The sequence below is a fragment of the Solanum stenotomum genome, chromosome 3 (genome assembly GCF_019186545.1).
Source record: "Solanum stenotomum isolate F172 chromosome 3, ASM1918654v1, whole genome shotgun sequence".
NCBI classification, from domain to species: Eukaryota; Viridiplantae; Streptophyta; class Magnoliopsida; order Solanales; family Solanaceae; genus Solanum; species Solanum stenotomum.
In genome coordinates, this window is record NC_064284.1 from 67,338,321 (window position 1) to 67,348,124 (window position 9,804).

The 9,804-nt window shown below is 32.2% G+C and overlaps 3 protein-coding genes across 3 annotated transcripts; all 3 read left to right on the forward strand.

Moving 5' to 3' along the window:
- Positions 1-2,911: 2,911 nt before the first annotated feature.
- LOC125859693 (21 kDa protein-like) lies at positions 2,912-3,662 on the forward strand. Its single transcript, XM_049539494.1, has one exon. The coding sequence runs from the start codon at positions 2,997-2,999 to the stop codon at positions 3,624-3,626; it is 630 nt and encodes a 209-aa protein (XP_049395451.1). The 5' UTR covers positions 2,912-2,996; the 3' UTR covers positions 3,627-3,662.
- A 2,973-nt stretch (positions 3,663-6,635) lies between these two features.
- On the forward strand, positions 6,636-7,340 carry LOC125859697 (pectinesterase inhibitor 4-like). Its single transcript, XM_049539497.1, has one exon. It carries the CDS (start codon positions 6,665-6,667, stop codon positions 7,262-7,264), a length of 600 nt encoding a protein of 199 aa, XP_049395454.1. The 5' UTR covers positions 6,636-6,664; the 3' UTR covers positions 7,265-7,340.
- A 620-nt stretch (positions 7,341-7,960) lies between these two features.
- LOC125859698 (pectinesterase inhibitor 4-like) lies at positions 7,961-8,548 on the forward strand. Its single transcript, XM_049539498.1, has one exon. The coding sequence runs from the start codon at positions 7,961-7,963 to the stop codon at positions 8,546-8,548; it is 588 nt and encodes a 195-aa protein (XP_049395455.1).
- The last annotated feature ends 1,256 nt before the right edge of the window (positions 8,549-9,804 follow it).

Here is a 9,804-nt window from a genome sequence, read left to right on the forward strand (position 1 = left end):
CCCTCTAGTGGCAGATAAAACAAAGAGAGCTCTTTAATTTAATCAGCTAAGAGTGTTGAACGGATCTATAATTTACAAAAAATAAATGTTCTTTTTTCAGTTGAACTTGAAACTTGTGCCACTTTTGACAAAGGGGCATGTGCAATTATCNCTCTCCTCCCTCTCCCAATCTCGCTTGCCATATATACAAATGCATATGTATAATATACAATTATCTAATCTATATACATTTACAATTCACCTCTCTCCCACTCTCTGCCCTCTCTCGCTCGCCTCTCACCTCCCTCTCCCAATCTCGCTTGCCATATATACAAATACATATGTATAATATACAATTATCTAACCTATATACATATATAATTCACCTTTCTCCCACTCTTTGCCCCCTCTCTCTCGCCTCTCTCCTCTCTCTCCCAGTCTCGCTCGCCTCTCTCCTCCATATAACATGTAGCTACGAATAACTATAGCTATGAAAAGTAATTAAGCTATTTTTGAGTGGTTATATATAAAAATTCTCATTAAAATATTATCAAAAAAGGAAATATGTCTTTCTTTTTTAAACAAATAAAAAAGGAAAGAGGAAGTACTATATAAATGCCCCTCTAGTGGCAGATAAAACAAAGAGAGCTCTTTAATTTAATTTTAATCAGCTAAGAGTGTTGAACGGATCTATAATTTACAAAAAATAAATGATGTTCTTTTTTCAGTTGAACTTGAAACTTGTGCCACTTTTGACAAAGGACCATGTGCAATTATCGATAAGAAAATTGGTATTCCATCTACTTGGGCATCGCCTATATTTTATTATGTTCATATTATTGCTTCTAAAACTATAGAGTATAATATAAAGGAAATAAACTTGGTAAATATTTTATTCGTTTGGTAACTCGCATGAAATTTGGTATCCTTCTACTATCTTGTCTGTCTCTTAACACTTCTTATGCTAAATTCTCATAAAATGTTTCTCCTCCAATAAGTTTTATGATACAGTGTTAAGTTAAATTTATCTAACAAATACTAAATATAATCAGTTCTTTCGTTTCTAGTTACGCATTGTACTTATTAAAATTAGATATTCCTTATTATTTGTTATTTCACAAAATTAATACATCAATGACACTATTCTTTCTATTTTATCCTTTGAAAGTTATTAGCCTTGGAAATATATATTTGATCAATAGAAAAAAAATAACTAAAGTAATCCATGTTCATTGGTCTAATTAGTTAATCAACTTAAATTAATTCATGTTCATTTATTAAATTAAACATCCTTGCTATTAGGAAATACTCCTCCTTTATATTTTTAGTTTTTATATTTAGTATAAAATATAAGAAATACTCTCTCCGTCCCTATTTAGCTGTCCACTTTAGAAACGACACACATATTAAGCAGTGGCGGCTCTTCCCCTTTGAAAAAAAAGCCACCGCCTTAGGCCCCAAAATTTGAGGGGCCTCATTTAAAAAAAATATATATGTTATACATATTTTTTTAAAAAAAATATTGAGTATTATTTGTAGAAAATATAAACTTTTCATAAAAGAGCAAAGAAGTAATAGAAGTTTGATAAATTATGAGTACTATGTCTCAAGAAAGATTAAATAATTGGCTATAATAAACTTCATAAAAAAATATATTTGAATTTTAGGCCTCTATTCGAATTTGGCTTTAGGCCACCGATTTATTAGAGCCGCCGCTGATATTAAGGCAACAATGATTAGCATAGTGAAGTTACAATTTTGCCCTTATTAATTATGATTCCAAAATAAATTTATTCAAGATAACTAATCAATGTTGGGGGAAGTTTAAATTTTCAAGAAGTTTAAATGAGGGTATAATAGGAAAATTTTTTTTGCCCTTTCTTGATTTGTCAAAATGGACAAGTAAATAGGGACATCTAAAAGAGGAAATATGGACAAGTAAATAGGGACGGAGGGGGTATGTTTTAAGAAATGTTTAATAAATAGGGGTAACTTAAATAAATGATTACCTTGTATTTATTGTTTTTCTTAGTGTGAAAATAGCTAATTGAAATGAGAATCGAATTTTGCACATCACGGATTTTATTACTATCGATGTCCCCACCTATTACTGCTCTCTTAAGCGTTCAGATGCTACTATTCTCCACAAGTTAACTTCACGTTCAGATTGGATCTCTCCGCTAACAGAGACTACCTTTTTGTCCACACACAGATGGAGACTACCACATACTCAAAGCCAAACCAAAAGTTTCTCGATCTAATACATCTTTAATTAATGTTGTTCAAATTTATTTTCTCCGTTCAATTATAATTATCCATTATACTAAAAATAGTTGTCAAATAATATTTATCCAATTTACAATGTAAATCGACTTTTTTTATAATGAAGAAATATGTAATGCCTGGATTATTCATAAAGGAATAATCTGTTGCGCTTTCGGCCAGAAATCTATTCATACCTGCAAGTGATATTAATTGCGCATTTCCTTCACTTATTGTTTTTCTCATTATTCTATGAATATAAATTCAGGATGAGATATTCAGAATACACCTAATTAATTTAATTTAATGCCGTCCGGTTCATGTACTCCGTGCTGTCCACCTTTTGCTTTTTCCTTTTTTGTGGAACAATCAATATGTCGAACACAAACCCGTGATTGTAAAATGAGTGGATATGCATAATAATTACTCTTTCGTCTCAATTTATGTTACCTATTTTAATTTGAGCAAAATTTAAGAAAGAAAAAAAATTCTAAAACTTATCATTTAAAACAAATCACAATTTTTTGTGTGACTATAAATTATTTTATTAAGTATAAAATATAGATTTTAAAATTAAATTATTACTAAATATAAATTATTTTGTAAGACTAACTAAAATGAAAGTGAATGATATAAATTGAGATAGAGGGAGTAGTGTATTAAAATAATGCCAGGAACATTGCATCCTTATAAGAAGGTGCAAGGACCTTTTCCCAACCATTCATCCCCAATCCTTTTTCCCTCATCATTTGATAATGGATTCCTCTACACCTAATTGTCATGGCCTTTCCACATTTCACATTTCATTTTTCTACTTCATTGTAATAGCATCCACATTGCTATGCTCATCAACAGCAACAAGAGACCTTACCAAAAAATCCGAATTCAATACCTCTGATTTCATCAAAACCTCTTGTAGCACTACATTATACCCCAAATTATGCATTGAAACACTGTCACCTTACTCAAACTCAATCCAAACAAACCCAATGGAATTAGCCAATTCTGCACTTACGGTGAGCTTAAAAGGAGCTAAATCAACGACGAACAAAATCGCGAAGATGTCTAAAGAGGAAAGCTTAGGTCCAGCAGAAGCACATGCCTTAACAGACTGTGTGGAAAACATGGAAGATTCTGTTGATGAGCTTCAGAAATCATTGTTGGAAATGAAGAATTTGAATGGACCAGATTTTGAAGAGAAAATGGGAAATGTAATGACATGGGTAAGTGCTGCTTTGACAGATGAAGATACTTGTATGGATGGATTTCAAGAAAATTCTGCTATGAATGCCAAAGTTAAGGCTACTATTAGAAATTATATTGTTAATGTAGCACAGTTAACTAGCAATGCTTTAGCTCTTACCAAAAATCTTTCCTCTACTTAGTACATTAAATAAATTCACCACTATAATTTTTGTTCAGATGCTTTCCTTTTCCCATTTTGGAAAACAAAACAGAGCTTCTCTTCTTTATTTTCCGATTTTATGAGGAAAAAAATTGCGGATGCCAATATCTAATTATAGGCGAATTTAAGATTTATAGAATACTCATCTGTTCCTAATTACTTGTCTACTTTTTTCTTTTATAGTTGTTCCTAATTACTTGTCCATTTTGACAAATCAAGTAAGGACAATTTTTTTCACATATTATACCCTCAATTAAATGACTAATTATTTTGAAAAATGCAGAACTTTTCATCTATTTCATAATTAATATAGGTAAAATAATAAACTCACTATGTCATTAATTAATTTTTTAATAGGTGTGTCAATTCAAAAGTGGACAAGTAATTTTGGACAGAGGGAGTATGAACGTACTATTATAAAAAAAAATTAAAAATATTTCAAGTGAGAATTGATCCTAGTCATCATATTTGCCGCTTTTGACCCAATTAAGTAGTCAATTCAAGTCAAATACATGTATCTTAATATTTGATTCTGAAATGCAAATACAGAGAGAGTCAAGCTAGAGAGAAATGAGAGAGTAAGTTAGTGTATCCTAAATACATGCAAATCGCGCTTGAATATAGTGTATCTGACACAAATCACACTTAATTTAACCCACATGTATCCGAGTGCCTTGTATACATATGTTTGATGAAGTAAATCTGAGACAAAAGATAATTTATAAAACTAAAGTGGAAATAGTTATTAGATCATACACTATTGGGATTTGTGTTATTTGCTCATAAAATAAGGTTGGTCCTAAGCCTCAGATTGCCATGTTTGGGCCTTAGACACAAAGCCCAAGTGCCCAACATATTAACACTTGGATACATCACATCATAGCCCAGTTGCAAATAATTGCCCAACTAATGATGAATCACAGCCGACAGCTGGTTTGAAGAATCTCCAATGAAAATCCTTAGATTTTGTAAGTTGTAACGTGAGAGAATATAAAATGAGCACGCTACAGCAAACTAAATTTGTTATTATTAGCCAATACTTAGTGGATAGCTGTATAGGAATATTCCTTTTGTTTTACCATTTTCTACCCTTATTCATATTAACACTAAAACTCAACGAAATTTGAATTCCACTGCAAAGTCCCACATTGAAAGATTAAACGTTCCTAACTATCAACAAAAATGTTCATTTTTGCTTTCTACACCATCTTAATCTATACTCTACGGGTTTGAATAGAAGAACTAAATAATTTTGATGTTTTCAGAAAGCAAAAATATTTGTCTGGAAATCTATATTAAAAATTTGCAAAACGTGACAGAAGGTTCTCAAGACTCAAGTTCATTCTTATTGCTTCGCTAATCAGCAAATTTTGTAATATAAAAACTTAATTGCTCACATGCGTGCCGAATTCTCACCATGAGCACCAGACAACACCAAAATAGATAAAATTAGCTAAAAATAATAATAATAATAAAATTAGGAGTAATGCTTACACGTAAAGTGTCCCTTAAGAAGCTTTCATCTTTTTTCTTAAAGAATTCATCAATCAATTGATCCTCTAGTATCCTCGATTTGCCTAGGAAGCAATGTCCTCTACTTTTATTTAGGAGAACAGAAAGTTTGAGCTCTATATACTTTATTGTAAATTATACCTATGATCGCGCAATTATCATTTGATTTCACAAAAGTTACTTAACTTATTTTTACAGAGTAATATGTTAAAAAGATTATTTTTGTCCGGCTTCAACTTAGGCGCCACTCAATTTTGAAGGGGAACATTTTTTCTCCCTATTGATCATAGAATAACATGTTTAAATTACTAAAATCACGACTTAAAAATCCACATGATGAAGTTTCATTAGAACGTAAGCTTTCTCGTTACAAAACGTCTTGCCTAAGCCATAATTATAATTATTGAGGTTCACGTTCAACGTAAAGGAAAACACGCATCAATGCAAACGTTTTCGACAAGTAATTTTCCACTAACTTGTAGCTAGAGTCTAGAGACATCGCCTTCTCTTCTGCAGTGTTTGTGCTTCTCATTTTTTGATCAATTTCTAGCCACGTTCACGCATTAATATCTTTAGCTGAATAATAAACTTTGTAAGTATTGGCCATGTTATCTTCACGTTTCGTACGTACCTTAAAAAAATATGAACTACTGGACCTATATAATGTGCAATTAATAGTTGATTATTGTAGGTGTAATTGACGTATTTATTTTATATACGTAAATTAGAAGTCATAGATCCACCTTGGATCTCACACGTTGATAAGTTGACTCTGCCGACGAACTCCAGGTACTTGAATTTCCCATGTGATTGCCGCATTGGTGACGGCGCCAAATAAGCTCATACGCCTACATTCACAACTCATTTTTGAGCACCAATTTTATTGTTATTTTATACTCACTTTTAAGCATCTTAATTTAATTATTAGACACAAAATGAAAAGAATTTTGAATTTTGTTGTCTAAAATTAAAAAGACATAATATATAAATATGTATTTTAACTTGGATTCAACTGACATGTATGTCTTTCAACTTTGAATGTCCACAAATAAGCTTTTAACTTGTATAAAATTGAACAAATAACACACTTGTCCTACATGATGTCCTACATGATAATTTTGGTCCTATGTAGCGTCCTATATGTATTATGCCACATAGGATGTGCATGTCTACTTGTTTAATTTTATACAAATTTAAGTGTATACTTATACATACCCAAAGTTATAGGGCCTAGATGTCAACTGAAATTAAGTTAAAGGGTATGCAATTAAAAATATATGTAATGTATTAAAATGTCTTTTAAATGTTGTGGTTTTAGTAGGATATTTGACTTTAGGCAGATCAAAAAAGAAAATAAAAATATTATCATTATCAAACTTGAAAAATTAAGAAAGATTGTTCCTTCTGCCAATTTGTTGTCACTATAAATATATTCACATCTTCTCTCTATATTCACAATACAATATTTCTCCTCACTACTTACTATAGCTAGCACAAGAACTAATAATGGCGTCTAGTTGCAAAAGCTTGATTTTATTGCAACTCTTTTCAATTGTTCTATTCTTCTCACAAACACATCTTCTAGTCACAGCTGCCAAAGACTCTGGGCAAGCCAAAACTAACTTCGTCAAAACCAAATGCAAAATCACCACATACCCTTCACTCTGCCTCAAAACACTAATTCCCTACGCGCCTTCTGTTAATGCCAACTCCACAAAACTTTGCAAAGAAGCCCTTAACGTAGCCACAAAAGGTGCACGAGATGCCTCTACCATTGTCTTGAATCTGAAAAAACAAAAGGGAATTACGCGATACGAAGCGGCGGCTATTAAGGACTGCATAGAAGATGTGAAGGATGCAGTGTACGAACTGAAGCGAGCTGTTGATGCAATGGGACATTTAGGTGATAAAGATAAGGCATTTCAGTTGGCTAATGCTAAAACGTATGCAAGTGCTGCTATAACAGACGCGGACTCGTGCACAGGTGGGTTAACTGACCAGGGTAAGGTAAATCCAAAAGTGATGGATGCAATAAATAGAAGTATGGCTGTTGTTATTAAACTTAGCAGCAATGCCTTGTCACTCATTAACCATATTTATATATGAATGATGAATAGTGACAGTTTGTATTGAAAAAAGTGATATCCATTTTATTGCTATAATAATTAACATTGATTTTTCATTGCATTTGTAACGTTTGTACTAAAATTTGTGTAACAAATCCAAACGTAGAAATAGCTACAAATTATACCACTTTCAATTTCAATTTGTGTGACAAATCCAAACGTAGAAATAGCAACAAACCACTTTCAATTTGTGTGACAAATCCAAACGTAAAAATAGCAACAGATCACTTTCAAAGGAAACAAACTCCTAACAAGTGCAAAAACCAAGTTGCTGACTTGTGCACGTAATGTTCACCGTTTGGAACGGTGAGGTAAGTTGACATTGCACGTTCACAACTTATTTTAGATTTGCTTCCAAATATTTTGGCAATTTCCATAATTCTAACTTCGCATTACTTAGTGAATAATTAACGTACAAAAATTTAAAATACAATAATTTGCCTAATGTTAAAATTTCATTAGACCTTGTCGTACTTAACAAAAAAAAAGGAAGATAGAACAAATAACCAAGTAAAAATAACTCAAAATACAAAAACTAATAACCAAGAAGTTCTAAAATCAAGAGAAAGAGTAATTATCGGAACGTCTAGTATGCCCATACGATTCTTCCTCTTGCCAATTTGATTTCCATAAATACACGTTCATAGCTTTTCTCTTTATTCCCAACACGAGAAAAATGGATGGCAAAACCTTGATTTTCCCCTTTTTGGCAATAGTTTTATTCATCACACAAACACCTACAGCTGCCAAAGAGTCCTCTAGGCCAGCTGCCTACACAAACTTCATCAAAACCAAATGCAACATCACCACAAACCCTTCACTTTGTCTGAAAACATTAATGCCCTATGCTTCTACAGTGAAAACCAACCCCAGAATACTTTGCAAAGAAGCCCTTAAAGTAGCCATAAAAGACGCACGCAGCGCCTCTCTCATTTTCTGGAATCTGAAAAAAAGAGAGGGAATTTCCAAATATGAAGCCGGGGCTATTAGAGACTGCGTAGAAGCTGTGAAGACTGCTGTGCACGAACTCAAGCAGACTGTTAACACAATAGGACATCTAAGTGATGCTGAAGATAAAGAATCTCAGTTGCATAACGCTATATCGTACGCAAGTTCTGCATTAACAAATGCAGAAACATGCATCGATGGGTTCTCCGAATCAGAGGAAAAGGTAAATCCAGACGTGAAGAAGGTGATAGATAAAAGCATCACTGTTATTAAAACACTTGCCAGCAATGCGTTGTCACTCATTAGCGATCTTTAATTTGTGAATTCTACGCTTTAATTTTGTGGTTCAGAGACTGGATCCATAGATTTGGTGGAATTAATGCATATGACAATAATTAATTTCTTCTTATAATATTGTGGATCTGATGTCATTATTTTTATTGTCTGCTTAAAGATACGTACCACCATAAATTTAGTTAGTTTGATGAGACTTGATCATGTGCACGCTATGGTTTTATTTAGAGAAAACACGTAAGAAAACCATTAAACTTGACAGTACAACTTACTTTAACACTTAAACGATATGAGCGTTTAAATATCCTTCTAACATTTTGAAGTGAATTAAATATAACCTTGAGAGTAGAATACCACTCTCATCTGCCACATCATAGCCATGTAAGCACCACGTCACAACCATATAAGCACTACGTCATTAATTTTCAATTTTTGTGGTTCAGAGACTGGATCCATAGATTTGGTGGAATTAATGCATATGACAATAATTAATTTCTTCTTATAATATTGTGATCTGATGTCATTATTTTTATTGTCTGCTTAAAGATACGTACCACCATAAATTTAGTTAGTTTGATGAGACTTGATCATGTGCACGCTATGGTTTTATTTAGAGAAAACACGTAAGAAAACCATTAAACTTGGCAACACAACTTACTTTAGCACTTAAATGATACGAGCATTTAAATATCCTCCTAACATTTTGAAGTGAATTAGAATATCACTCTCACCTGCCGCATTATAGCCATGTAAGCACCACATCATAACCATATAGGAACTACGTCATTAATTTTCAATTTTTTTTTTTTGCTTATTTACCTTTTTTCACACTTTATAAAATTCATTACACTAATCAATTAATTAAAAATGCATTTTAAAATCAAAATTGCCCCACCTTCCCCCCTCCCCCTCTCTTTCTTCTTTCTTGATTTTCACCATTTTCAGCCTTCGTGAGTCTTCTCTTTTTTCCCTGACCATTTCCATTCTTGAATAGTTGTTTTCTTCTTCAACATTCATTAGTTTTTCTTTAAAAAAAATAGCATACTTACTTTTTCTTCTTCAAACCCTCTCCCTCTCCCACAAATCTGCCACTTGGAGAATAATATTTTTTGAAAGTTATTTTTTTTCTTAACAACACTCGAATGATAAATGAAGGTTGTATAAGAAAGTTGATAGATCCACATTTTTTGCATCACAACTAATAGAAATCAAAATAGGTCACTTAAAATTCAAGAAAGTTTACATTCAATAATATGAATTACATGTTCGGTTTTGGGG

Bases quoted from the DNA above. Each gene is read 5' to 3' on its own strand.
- LOC125859698 (XM_049539498.1), top strand. From the start codon at position 7,961: ATGGATGGCAAAACCTTGATTTTCCCCTTTTTGGCAATAGTTTTATTC.
- LOC125859693 (XM_049539494.1), top strand. From the start codon at position 2,997: ATGGATTCCTCTACACCTAATTGTCATGGCCTTTCCACATTTCACATT.
- LOC125859697 (XM_049539497.1), top strand. From the start codon at position 6,665: ATGGCGTCTAGTTGCAAAAGCTTGATTTTATTGCAACTCTTTTCAATT.